The sequence below is a fragment of the Aulonocara stuartgranti genome (assembly GCF_965226115.1).
Source record: "Aulonocara stuartgranti genome assembly, chromosome: 7".
Lineage (NCBI taxonomy): Eukaryota > Metazoa > Chordata > Actinopteri > Cichliformes > Cichlidae > Aulonocara > Aulonocara stuartgranti.
The window spans coordinates 18,999,213-19,012,830 of NC_138945.1; the positions used below are offsets into that span (position 1 = coordinate 18,999,213).

The 13,618-nt window shown below is 42.2% G+C and overlaps 1 protein-coding gene across 1 annotated transcript in view; it reads right to left on the reverse strand.

Annotated features, from left to right (window-relative positions):
• The window catches only part of col27a1a (collagen, type XXVII, alpha 1a), a 66,053-nt gene extending 54,249 nt beyond the window's left edge, over positions 1–11,804 (reverse strand). The window contains exons 1-3 of the mRNA XM_082538718.1: positions 11,150–11,804; positions 7,101–7,171; positions 916–2,621 (exon numbers count right to left, since the gene is read on the reverse strand). Coding sequence (XP_082394844.1) covers positions 916–2,621; positions 7,101–7,171; positions 11,150–11,202 — 1,830 coding nt within the window. The 5' untranslated portion in view covers positions 11,203–11,804. The remainder of the gene's footprint in view (positions 1–915; positions 2,622–7,100; positions 7,172–11,149) is intronic.
• Positions 11,805–13,618: the final 1,814 nt, after the last annotated feature.

Sequence of the window (13,618 nt, forward strand, 5' to 3'; positions counted from 1 at the left end):
AATGACAGTAAAGCATCTACTGGACATCACTACAGAGGTAAATTAGCGAGCCCTAGACACACTGTATTCTGCAGTCTACAGCACCAAATGACAGGCTGCTGCAAAGAATAAGCAAGGCACACGTATCAAACGAGCAGGCCCTGCTTGCACTTTACACTAAGATGACTTAATCACAGGTACAAGTATGAACACACCCAAGAGACACTGACAGAGACATTGTGGTCTGATCATTCTGACCACATTTTGAGTTGGGAAACTGTGTAGACAGTTGTGTACACAAAAGTATTCTCTGCTTCGTGGAGACAAGCACATTTTCTGAGACTTGTTCTGATGCTGAAGGAGGGCCTCGCCTAACTTAACGCCTGTATTGGGAAGCTGAATGTTTGCTGACTGCTTTAACCTTTGACCTGGACCTGGCTTTGAAACGAGACCATGCAACCTCCACCAGAACTCTCTGAAAGAGGAATCTGGTGCTGAGACGGCAAGGCGTCAGACCTGACATGTCACAGCCAGACTGGAAGGCTCTGTGCATGGAGTAAGGTGAAAAGAATTAGAGAAATATAGCAGGGCTTCAAACCTCTGTGGCAAAGGAGACTGTTCCATATTAACCTAAATATCTGTGTGGTCTTTTTCTAACCCAAAAACACCTAAATCAAAACTGCACTGGTCTTTGTTACAAGTGACAAAGACCAAGGCAGACTGGGATGAGCTAAAAGAAAAGCTCCATTCACTTTTATTGCTTTACTAATGTAAACTTGCCACACACAGCTGCAGGCACAGAGATGAGACATAGTCTGTGCACTGCTTGCTCACCTTGATTTTGCAAAACACCAGTGCTGATATAGATTTTTTTTCTTGTAGCATTTACACACAACCAGTCTCACTAAACAGCTCAGGTTGACCAAAAGTTCTTACCTGCGGTCCTACATTTCCTTTCTCTCCCTTAGCTTCTACCAGCATGGAGAATTGCGTAGGTGGCACCTCCCAGCTCTGGAAGCCATCAGTAGCAGGTGGTGTAACTGGGTTGTATGAAGGTTTAGTAGGTCTTGGGGTGACTGGAGCCTTGGTGGTCATTGGTTGCTTTGTTGGCTTAGGGGTTTTAGCAGCTGTAGGTTTGGGGGTGGCTGATTTTGAGCGGTTGACCTTTGATGTTGTTGGTTTAAAAGGAGCATCTTTTAGAGAATCTGGTTTGGGTTTGGACGGAGTGGCTTTCGATGATGTAACTTTAGACTTGGAAGGAGTTTTACTGGCTCTGGTGGGTTGGGGTTTCTTTGGGACTGCACCTTGGTCTAATAATGCAGGTTTAGGCTTTGTCTTGGAGGGTTTGGTGCTGGTACTGACTGGTATCGTAGGTTTCTTTGAATTGCTTGCTCCCACACTTGCATTTTTTGGGTTGTTTTGAGGGGTGGGTTTTGACAGAGTGGGTTTAGAGAGTGTGGGTTTTGAGGGACTGGGTTTTATCGGACTGGGTTTTGATGGAGTGGGATAAGAGAGACTGGGTTTTGGTGGAGTGTGTTTTGATGGAGTGGGTTTTGGTGGAGTGTGTTTTGGGGGAGTGGGTTTTGGTGGACTGTGTTTTGATGGAGTGGGTTTTGGGGGAGTGGGTTTTGATGAAGTGGATTTTGATGGAGTAGGTTTAGAGGATTTCTGATTAAAAGCTTTAGGACTGGAGGGTCTTGCCGTTGATGGTTTCGTGGGTGGTGCTCCTGTCCTGAGTGGTGTTGTGACAGTGCTGGTTCTGGTCTTGAGAGGTGGTGAAACCAAACCAACTTGGTCTGTAACTGGTATCACAGTTCCCAACAGGGTCTTTGGGATGATGGTCCCTTGGTTCGGTTTTATCGTTTGGGTGGGGGCCACATATCTGACAGCTGAGGCTGCAGCAGCAGCGCTCCTGGCGAGGCTGAACCCTGTGGTTTTCCTGGCGGTTACTGGGCTTCCACGTTTAGGGGTAGCAGCAGTAGCTGTGATGTTTCTTTCTCTCGGTACAATAGGCAGCAAAGGAGAAAGGTTAGGCCTGTACGTGTCAGCTTCCCTGCACTGTTTCTTAATGTACCTGCAATAGTTGTGAGCTGCCTGTGCAGAAGGGACCAGATCAAACTGGCAAATGGCTCCTTCAAAGTATGCTGAAGTTTGCTGCTGGCTTGTCCTCCCCAGCAGCAGCGAGCCATGGAGCTCTGGAGCCAGCCCCTTTTCACTGTCCCACCCAAAGTCTGCATGAACACTCTGCCCTCCGCAGGAGGCATATAGAGTCACTCTCTGTCCATTAATTCCCAGACCCAGCTGGTGCCACTTGCCATCGTGGGGCTCATAGGGCAGTGCCACAGAGGTATTTGGTCCCGTGTGTAGGACCAGGTTTCCCGGTACAAGCTGTAGACCAAGAAGCAGCTTCTTGTGGTCTGAGAGCAGGGTGAAAAGGAAAGCGCTGTTGATACGGTGAGAGCGTACACTCAGGACCAGCGTGAGGTTAGGCCAGATGGCCGGAGGAAAGATTGATCGCAATGGAGCCTCAATATGCGCCCGCTGGTTGAGGATGATCCCCGATCTGAACGGAATGACTCCTGCCGGCAGAATGCGTGATGTCCTCTCTCCCTTAAGCCCCAACTTTTGGAGAATGTCCACATCTGTAGAGGAAGAAAAGGGCTGTGTTAGATAAGCAGTGTTTACAACATGCTTGTTTGTGATGTTTATGGTTATTGTTATCTCATATTTTTGGTACCTGGTAATCATCAGGAACAAGATAAAATAAACAACATAGGCAACTTTAGAAATATAAATCAAACATCACGCAAGAACTACAAGAGAACACACTGAGATCTGGACTAGTTTTAAACTTTTACTGTAATTTGTGCCCAAACTGTAACATGTTTTAAATGGTTGTGGAAAAATAATTTAAATGTCAATGAGACAATCTGAGTTCTTGCATAAGAATTTGGTGCAAAACATTTCACTTTTTCAAAGTTTTGTTTTAACTAAAGACTCCTATGCTACGAGAGGCTTGCATCATGTCCATATTGAAGCAGTTCACAAAATACTGTAGCTTAAACACTGAAGAGTGAAGAGACAGGCAAAAAGAAAGAAAGATTCAAAACAATAATGAACTCAGCAGACTTTGAGCACATCTAAGTGCTTCTGTAGATGGTTTATAGCAACTTTAGGCCAAAATAAATTTATGTCCAGACAGGCAGGAGTACGTAGCAATCTTGTTTCTTATGTTGCTGAACAGCACAGAGGTCTACTTCAAATGTCAGTGGCTTTGCTAATTCACATTGCTCCAATATGTCTGGCTTTTGTGATGCCTTGAACAGCTTAAAGTGTCGCACAAGGGCAGCGTGTGTACACCACATTCTGTACTGCACTCACAGTGAAATATAATGTTGATCTTTGCCAGTAATCTAAAACCTTACTGAACCCTATAACACTAAAACTCATAGAGATTCATCTCAGCTTACTGTGATTAGAGTTTAAAAGGTCAAACGTTCAACAGGAATTATTAGAAATCCTTTGATAAGACAATCCAAATGTGTTGCAGTTAAACCTAAACACCTCTCCCAGTGTATGCCTATTATCCTAATTTTGTCTTTCCTCTGGACCCCATAAACCTCAAATGAAATTTTGGTTATATAGAGCAGAAAAGAATGCATATATGGTCATAAAAAATAGAATGCTAAACCAATTAAGCATTGCACTCACTGCAGGTGAGTCAAGGCTAAAGCACCCAGCCAGTACCAGGAACGTACAAGCAGACTAGAGGACCTAATCCTTTCTTAGTAGCCACCTGGCCAACGCACTTGAAAAGCAAAAGCGAGGTCACTGCATGCTTTGTAATGCTGACAAATATGTGTTTGTTGCAAATGTGTGTTTGAGGCACACATTTTATTCATCTCTGTTCATATTAATGCATGCATTAATATGAACTGTAAGCTAATGTTCAAGTGCTGACAATGTTAGCTATACTGATAGACACGTTTCTTTGTGTCTCTTTGTTTTTAAGCCTTTAATTTGCGAGGGAATGAACTAAATGACATCAGCGTCATCATGTAACCTCTTTCCCATCTCGTCTCTGTCCTTCTCATCAGTATGTAGTCAGTGTGGACATTCAGAACATGGCCACAGAAACCACAAGTGAGTACAACATCTCTCAACTCGAGAGTTCGGAGCACAGTTTCCAACCTTTCAGCCAACTTTGACTCTCTGTTCAGAGTTTCAGTCTCAGTAGTCCCACAGCCCTCATTCTCTCCATGACCTGTGATCTCAGACCTAGGCCCCTCACCATTTTTATTGTCTGCGGGCTCACTCTGACCTGTGGTCACTGGGGCCTGTCTAATGGGGACATGTGTATAGAATCCATGGAAAAGCAGTGTTGATGAGATACCAGAAAAAGTGGGAAAGACAGCTGGGATGTTCTGCACTGGTAAACTATAGAGAGTGAGGACTTGAATGACATGCTTGTCTTTCTATAATACAAGGCTTGCTTTATTAAACTGTTGGGCCCCAGACTTTGAAAATACATATAATTGCAGGGAAAGTTTGAAGGAATATTTGAGCTGAGAGAAAAAGAGGTTTAGAAAACTTTGACATTAAACATATGCAAACTGAAAACAGAACCTTGAGTTAAACGACTCTTTCTCCGCTGATTGCTTTAAGTTCTTTATGGTCCTTACGTGCTATGTATAAGGCTGTAAGACTTCCCTTTAGTTCAAACCATTAGAGCTTTATAAAACAGGAATAATATTCACACTGTGCATGGTGTATATTACTCTCTGTGTGGTCTCTGATGCATTAAAGGACAACAGGAACTTGGCAATGAGGCAGGCGGGTACATTACCTCTATCTGTTCTGTACATTGTCTCCAATTCTTCTATTCTACTGTTACAGAGGCATAAATTAACAGCACAGTCTCAGATATAAAGCATACTGTAAGTGTCTGAGCAGATGCATGTTTAACACATGGCCAGAGTTTATAGTCTCGCAATGTGCCAATTCACTCAAACAGGATAGAGTGAAAGTCCAAGGCTCTTTTCTCTGATCGTATCCCTTGTAGAGGATGAAGTCACTGATTTATACTGAAATAATCCCTTTCGGGCCGATCTGTGCTAGTTTACAATAGTTTATGATATTTCCTCATCATCCCCAATCATCAACACAGCAATATATTGCCTGAATTCCCTGAATATCATATTTGGAATCATCACTTATTAGACTACTGAATATGTTTAAAACGTGAAACTAAGTCTTCGTCTTATGATCAATGCTTAGATAAGGGACAGAACATGGTAAAACATGGTCTATCTGGAATTTTCCTGTTTTTCCTCAACCTTCTGGCAATTTATTTATTTGAATGTTTCAAGAGACACACAGACAAGGATGGAGAGCTGAATGGGGAGTAATATGATTTGGAAACTCAAGAATGAAAGTGAGGGATGACGTGCAAATGCAGATGTTGTTCACCATAATCATTACCTGGCTGTTCCCCTTTTACATTTTAAAATTTGTTCCACTGCAGAAAAAAAATGCTAAATTTTTTCCTAATAAAATCATGTCAGTGTTCAATATACAACTTAATCCTTGACTCTGGCCTCCAAAAGAAGTCTTAGGCTGCACTGAGGTATCCGTGTGCCAGGGGACAGTGAGTTGCTCACAGGCTGATCAGCAAGAACGTATTGCTGAACATTCCTCCTCTTATTGTTCATCCTTTCACAGTTCATTGCATTTAACAGTTCAAAACAGAGACTCTTTACTGAATAAAAAGGCTAATTAGAGGATGAAACGGAGCCTAAAAACTAAACTCAGCTTTCAAAAAGGAGCCAAACATGTCCAACTAACTTTATTAGGTCTGACTACTAAATTTTACACCTCTGGTGAATTATCGCCACCAAGACTTGTTATGTTACATTAATTGTTAACACCAGACACTTTAAAGAAGTGTCAGCTTTTCAAAGGCTTATTTGCAGAACTGTGACTGTGGAAGAGCCTTGATGTAATGAACTGAAATGACATTTGGTTTTGTCGACCATCAGTTTTCAGTCACTGCTTTGTCGGGCCTACTGAAGTCTGTGTGCTGTCAGCCTCAATCATAATGACTAGAGTAGGGGGGCAGTTCACTGGACTGTATCAATAACTCTTCATCAGAGGAAACTTCCAAATGGTACCAAAAGGAGATCAAACAGAAACACACTCAACGTTTTCAATTAAATCTGCAATAACTGATTTTTAAGGCTACTTGGATGCAAGATTGTGAATGTAACACTGACTTAAGATCTCGGTTAAAGGCAAGCCTGTTAGCAATCAGCTGAAAATGTTTTAACATCCTGCATTTATGGAGAAACATTACTGGATAATGACTCTGCTCGCCTCATCAAAGTCCTTATGCAGTCTTTTTGACCAATACCAGTGGCTTAGATAGCTGCAAAATGCTTGACTATATATTGACCAGCAAGCCTGTAACTGTTCAGTCTCCTGTTAGGAGACTGAACAGTTACCGTAGAGAAGGATGTCTACGGTAGATGAAACATGCCTGCAAAAGAGCTGAGCACAATAATAAGGCGCATCTCGCTAAATGCTTTGTAAACAGGTGCTATATGAATAAAGTATGAATAAAACTGAATTAACTTAACTGTATAAAATGTTCTGCAAAGTGGAGGCAAGCTCCTGATTTAGGCATCTCTGAATTCTAGTACACGTTTCACATCGTCAAACGTTTCCCTTTTGCCCTTGTGAAGAATATTAGCCTTTACAAATGCTTTGCTAAGTGGGGTCTTCAGCAGTGCAGCTGTCCAGACAAAATTTTGACTTTAACCTCTGACTGACATGAGATTTTACATTTTTTTTTAGATTAATGGTCAACATTGGATCATTGAATGGTTGAGCTGATCACTCCCTAGATCCTTGGACTTAGCTTACTCAACACCTGTTGTTATGGCAACGGCTGGCCCAATTCTCTTAGCAAAGTGTTTATGTGCTTGGGCCTTGACCAAAAAGGCAAAGAATAACTGCAAAACCTCACCAGGGTTCCTTACAGTCTTACAGAGTTGGGGTTTTTTTCAGCACAAACAAAAGAGGTCAGAAAGTGCAGTACGTGGAGGTGAGTATGGAAAGCTTACCTTCAGAGGGTACTTGTGTAAGTCCCAGGTAACAAGTACAATATAAAATGGTACAGAGCAATAGGGCTCTCCTGGAAGAAGAGAAGAGAAGGATGTCAGAGAGAGGCAACAATCACGTGGTATTGGACAGACTATTTAACTCTTTTTCTCATAGTTATTCCTCACTAACTGTATCCATACTATGATCAATCAATCAAATGTGATTGCTGGCTAAGGCAGAGATGTTGATCATATTGGCACCATGAATTGAGTCATAAATAAAGCCAGAAACTTCTTTTTTTTTTACCATTAACATTAAAGATATAATTCTCTCCCCATTCATTTAGATAGAGCCTTGGCCTCATTAACCCCAAATAACTACTTAGAGGTGTTGCCAAGGTAACTGCAGAGCCTCATAGTGCTTTAGAGGTAGTCCGGTCCTACGTTTAAGTCCCTGATGGACAAACAGTCTAACAAGTCACAACATGAGAATGCAAAAGTCTTTGTTCCAGCATATAATAAATCCACAAATCTCAATTTACAGATACATTGGACACTTGTCTCAACCCTGACAAAAAAGTAGTATTAATGAATGTAATTATTTGCATTTAACCATAGAAGGCATGCCTTAACATATTGTTCAACTGTGACACAACTGTTTACAGTAGGAGGGCACAAGCAGGAGTCTGCTAAAGCACTTAGATCTCAGCGAGCCTCTATCTCTCTGAAACACAAGAACACACACACATTGTGGTTTTGGAGACAAAAATACTGTAGTAGACTCCCAAAACCAACCAAATGTGCATGCATGTGCGCTCGTACATACACACATGTGCAGAAAAAACAAAAACAAAATGTCTCTCAGCACCCTCACCGCATCCAGGTGTGCAGCATAACTTAAAGAAACTGACTGGCAAGTGGACTGAGATCCCAGTAGGGGTCCGAGATCTGGTGACAGGCTGGGGGAACCACTGTTTACCACTGGAGGTCATCCAGGCGCACATGGTCACACACAGACACACACACTGGAGGAGGAAATGTATATAACAGCTGTTGCTGGTGGGCCACAGTAGGCAAACAGGGCTCCAAATACATAAATGTGGGAAAGACGGTGACTGTTGCATAAGCTGAGCGATTTGCATTATCCCAGACAAGGACGTGTGTCTGCCTCTCTTCAGAAACAATTCTACAGCTCCAACATTAACCAGTGTGTGTGTGTGTGTGTGTGTGTGTGTGTGTGTGTGTGTGTGTGTATCTGAATGCACGTGTGCAACAGTGTGCTCACATCCATGTTTGTGGTGTCTGTGTCTCCAACCCTTCCATCCTCTAGTTGCTAATGAAGCGTCATCACACTCATCCACACACACAGCTGGCTGTGGTTGCTCGGGATGTGTTTGTGTTTGTGTGTCACTGTGTGTGTATGTGTGTGGACTTGTGTGACTCAGTGTCTTATCAGCGGAGGGAGAGATCCGCTTTCTGAAAATGAGTCATGAATGATGAGGTTTTTACTGCAGCCCCGACAACTTTTATTCTACTCCTCGGGCTGTTTACATCTGTGGAAACTGGACCGGGTTTCCTAGGAAACAGCACCATTTTCTTTGGCTTTTCACATTAAAAGTTCTCAGTAGCTTGTTTAGATTTTCATTAGGAGAGGGGGCTTTTGAAAGGCATCTGACAGGTCAGGATTTTCTCCTGTGTGGAGCATTTGAAGGTGGCTGTGCTGAAGGGGGATTTGTATGCAGTGGATATTTAAATCAAATAAACTGACATCTGTACGCTGACCCTGTGTGGTGTGGTTTTCATACTGCAACAGCGAGCTATGACATGACTCCCTGAGGGGATTCTTCCCTAAGCTGAGTGGACAAAATACAGACTGGATGAGCAATCCCTCCTCCTAAGTCATCCACTGCATTAGGCAGCCTAACACACATACTGTGCGTTAGGCTGCCTAATGATACACTGAAGTCCCAGCACAGAATGGGGGAAAAACTGCCATGCACTGCTGATAACATATTTATCTCCAGATTAAGAAGTGATTAGCCCACAAATCTGCCATTTTAAGAAAAATAATGGTAAGAGATCAACAACCAATTTAACAGAGTGATAAACTGTTGGAAGGAGTGAGACAGTGAGTGAATAGAAACTGTTGCAATCTTTGTACAATTCCCTAAGTGGCAAAAAGGTATTGCTCATTATAAAATCAGCATCAGTAATCTGCAAACTTAATAGTAAATATCCTCTCTTCTACGATATGTTCTGCTAATATTTCCACTGTGTTCTTAGACACCCCCCCCCCCCCACCCCACCCCCAACAACCATGACAAACCATTCCCCCAGAAACATATACGCAGAAGCACCAACCTCTCTGCAGTTATAGAGGGAAAAAAGAAAAAGAAAAACACAGAAAGGCCAGTGTAGTTTCCATTTCTATTTACAATTTTGGCCTTCTTATTGATTCTCTTGAAGGATTTCCCAAAGGTGATCCTTCCCCCTGACCACAAACTCACATTCACACACAGTGGAAAATTCCTGTGGATGAGCTGACACTAACAAGGGCTGATGAGGAGGAGGAGGGTTTAAGAGTGTCAATCCACTTTTCTCCCTGCAGTCAGCTAATGGCTCACTTCAGACAGTTTTTCAAATAATCCACACCTTGTTCTACAGAGTACTCAGGCTCTGAGCTGGATTTTGGAAGGGACTGCAGTTAATCAATCCTTTGGTCAATGAGTCATCAATTAATCAATTTAAAACTTCATCTTTTCAGTTTGATTTCAAGGATAAAAAATCATGCATTGCTGAGGATTGATTGCGTGTGAAAAGTAAAGAGCGGGACACGAAGGGAGACACCAAGTGGACACACAGAGAATGAAACTCTCTGCACACATCGCAGACAGACAGACTCGACTTCATCACAGTCCATAATAATGCAGTCGTAGCGCCGTGGAGTCGTGACTAACACAGTGAGGAGGCAAAGCTTTTGAAAGCCGTGTTTCTTTATGCGCGACAGGTAGGTGTGATAAACCGACACAACCTGCGCCAATTTGTTTTAATGAAAAACGAGCAGACGATGGGTCAACTGTCCGGACTTTCCTACTCCCTAAATGACTGTACAGCTGCTATCTCGCCAGCAATCTGTCAAATAAACCAGCTGTTCAGTACTCAATGAGGTTAGAATCGCGCCTGCGTGCACAACTGAATGCAAAAAAGAAATGGATCAATGGATGACATCTAAGCTCAGCAACATTAGGCTGCAGCATGAACTTCACCAAAAAGTCAACAGTGTAGTACAGACGGCTTTGCGCTGCTCCCATGTGTACTTACTGTCTGTGGAGACCTATGCTGTAAACACGTCCATAAAACATCTGCAATTTATATCACATTCTAGTAAAGCTCATATCGGTTGCAGATGTTTGATTAAATACTTTAAGGCTGTCGCAGAAACGTATGCGTTCGTTTAGGCTTGTTTGTTTGGGGAAAACGTTTTTAACCATTAAAAAAGTATCCCTTTATTTAGCCTTCGTAAAAGTGCCATGTGGGGAACGCGTAAACGGAAAAACATGAAAAGCATGCGTAATAATCTACCAAACGGCTTAGTGGATGCTGATGGACCTCTCATGAAACTTTATGGGTAAGAATGATTCCCTAATTTGCTTGCTTTGTCAGATGAGTCACTTTAATGAACACTTCCAGTAATGTCAGCGAACTGCGTGCGGATATTAAACACGACCTACGCAAACTGCGTCCGAATGAACCGGCTTTTTCACGTAAGAACCGATAAAGGGGAGGTAAAAAAATATCTGCACGAATGGAGTTGTTTGGTATTCCATGCAAATAACAAATTACACCCATGGTCCAAACAGACCCCATTCAGAGACTCAGCATTCCCCATGTGGACATAATTTCTTCACTGTGAGCTGGATAACAGCCAGCCGGCACATCATCAGATACGCACATGGAGGCATCCAGGTCTTTAAACTGTTTTTCGGTACACATGTTTTGAATATTCCCGTTCACATAACATAAAAAAGTCGTTAAAATAAAATAAAACAGTGATAACAAATGTCACTTACTTTGTGTCTAGATGAGAGGTTCTGCAATCTCTCCTTCGGGTGCCTAAATTCATTTGTATTCATTTGTCCTGGCAGTCAAAAACCTGATCCTTTAATCACAGTGTGACTCCTTTGCAAGGGGGGCAAAAAAAGACACCGGTCGCCGCTTTACGCATTTGACAAGCTTGAGGTGAAGTTCCAGAGGAAAAAACTCATGTTGAATTGCCTGTCAAGTCCAGTATAAATTCCTCCTGACAGGCTGCTTTGACAGAGAGTTTTCCTGTGCGGTTGTCTGTCGATATTCCCTTGTGTTTCATTCATTTATGCCGATCCAGTTTGGAGGGACGCGCGGCCAGAGAGAGAGAGGGAGAGCGAAAGCTGGGTTCTTTTGAAAGGGGGTTACGGAGTCAGGAGCGTTGGACTCATCCCTTTCCTTTTTAAATAGGCTTTCTGTGGGTAAAGCGATGGCAAATGCACCGCACGGCCAGGTGTCAAGTTACAAGCCCAGCGGTTGCATCGAGCAACTACACGCCTTCTCAGGGGGTGGCCACAAGGATCTTACCCCAAATCCAAAGCACCGGCTAACCATATGAATGAAGCACGGTGACACGATGGGAAGGACTTCACTAGAAAGTGCCAGAAACGAGCGCCTACAGCTACAGCTTAAATATAATAATAATAATAATAATAATAATAATAATAATAATAATAATAATAATTATTATTATTATTATTATTATTATTATTATTATTATTTTATTAATTTATCTATCACACGTACATGCTAACCCTCCCGATTTTTCCGGGAGAATCCCGAATTTCAGTGCCCCTCCCGAAAATCTCCCGGAGCCACCATTCTCCCGACATCAAAATTGGAAAACCATATCCCAGATTGGCCCAGCCAATTCCAGTTTCCAACAATGGCTACTGAAGCTACTTAGTTTTAATATCACTCTTATTACTCTTTCTGGGTCGCAAAATAAACTTTTAACATATTTTCAGGCGAGAATGTAGCTGTGTAAACTTCAAATATCTGCAGCAAACTCCCGGCACATCGTTTTCAAACCCCCGCGGTCTTTTGCTATTCAGGTTAAACATGATATAAACGTCATTTAAATAACTTAAACATGTTATTGTTTGGCCTTTTTCGGTGTTTTATTTGTTCCTGAGTAAATAGTTAAAGTTATTAGATTAGACTAGATTAAATAAAACTTTATTAATCCCTCGGGAGGGTTCCTCTGGGGTTTTCACACAGCTGAATAAAACTGATTAAACAGAAGTGTGAGATGGTCGAAAAATTTACGCCATATTTTAGATAGAAAGGAGCAGACGGCAGAGCTTCACTCCTTCCACCGAGAGAGCTCATGACGTAATCCTGACCGTTCAATTTCACAGTCGCTCATTTCCGGTCTACCCGGTTTCGGGCCCACTTACACCGCGAAGGCCGGGTCCCCAGGTGGACGCAGCCTCTGAATTTGGACACCCCCGGCCTGTTTCCGACATTTAAGCTTATTTTATTCGATAAATAAACATTGTAAAATTCAAGGTTTTTGTATATATATGTAGGCCTATATGTATACCCTGAATGTCTCCCTAATTCTGAGGTCTCAAGGTTGGCAAGTATGCCTGCAATGTATGGAAAAATTGATATGGCCAAGCTTTGGATTTTCCCAATAAAGGTGGTAACGATAGATACCAGCTCTATGACTGTAAACTTGGCGAGTGTGTCATAACTCCCCAAGGAGTAAAAACTGGGAAAATGTAAGGGGAGGTTTGGAAAGAGCTATGATTAACAACTGAGCAATAACCAGAAGATAATATTTAAAATGTAGATAATAGTCACGGGCTGGAAAGATGTCTTTGTCTTCATTCAGTTCACTTATTCAGTAAAATTGGGCCAGTTTGCAGAGATTTTTCTTTTAAATTTATAAATAAGACAACTGTTTTTACACTGGTTTTGCCCATGATGTTAGAGACATGTTAATGGAGAAGCACCTGGATGAACACCCATTACCTTAACAGGGGTCACGGCCTGATTGGGGTAAGGCCGGCCAAGACCACCCCACAGGGACCGTGAGCCAGTAATTACCACCCACCACCTGTTTGAGGTGTTTCATTAACACGTACATGTACATTTGACATGATATTTTAAGTTCCTTTCAAAACTGTTCAAAAGCAAATGAGTCCAAGAAACACACTGCCTTCAGCAGAAGGTGCTGCCATTGAAAACAGTTCCCTGCAAAGTCTGTGGATTATCCTTAGAGATAATCCATGTCCAATTTATAGGCGCTGAGGCAAAAATACAAAGGAATTCTCACAAATACGTCCAAAGATATCTGCATGGATACCATAACTCTGCTGAGCAACAAAAATGTTTTTGTTCTATTGTTTTGCTATTTGGGTGCATTTGTTCATTTCTGAGAAACACTACAGTACTTGGACCTCATCCCATCATATAAATTCATTCTCCAAATAATATTTTTTTAGCAG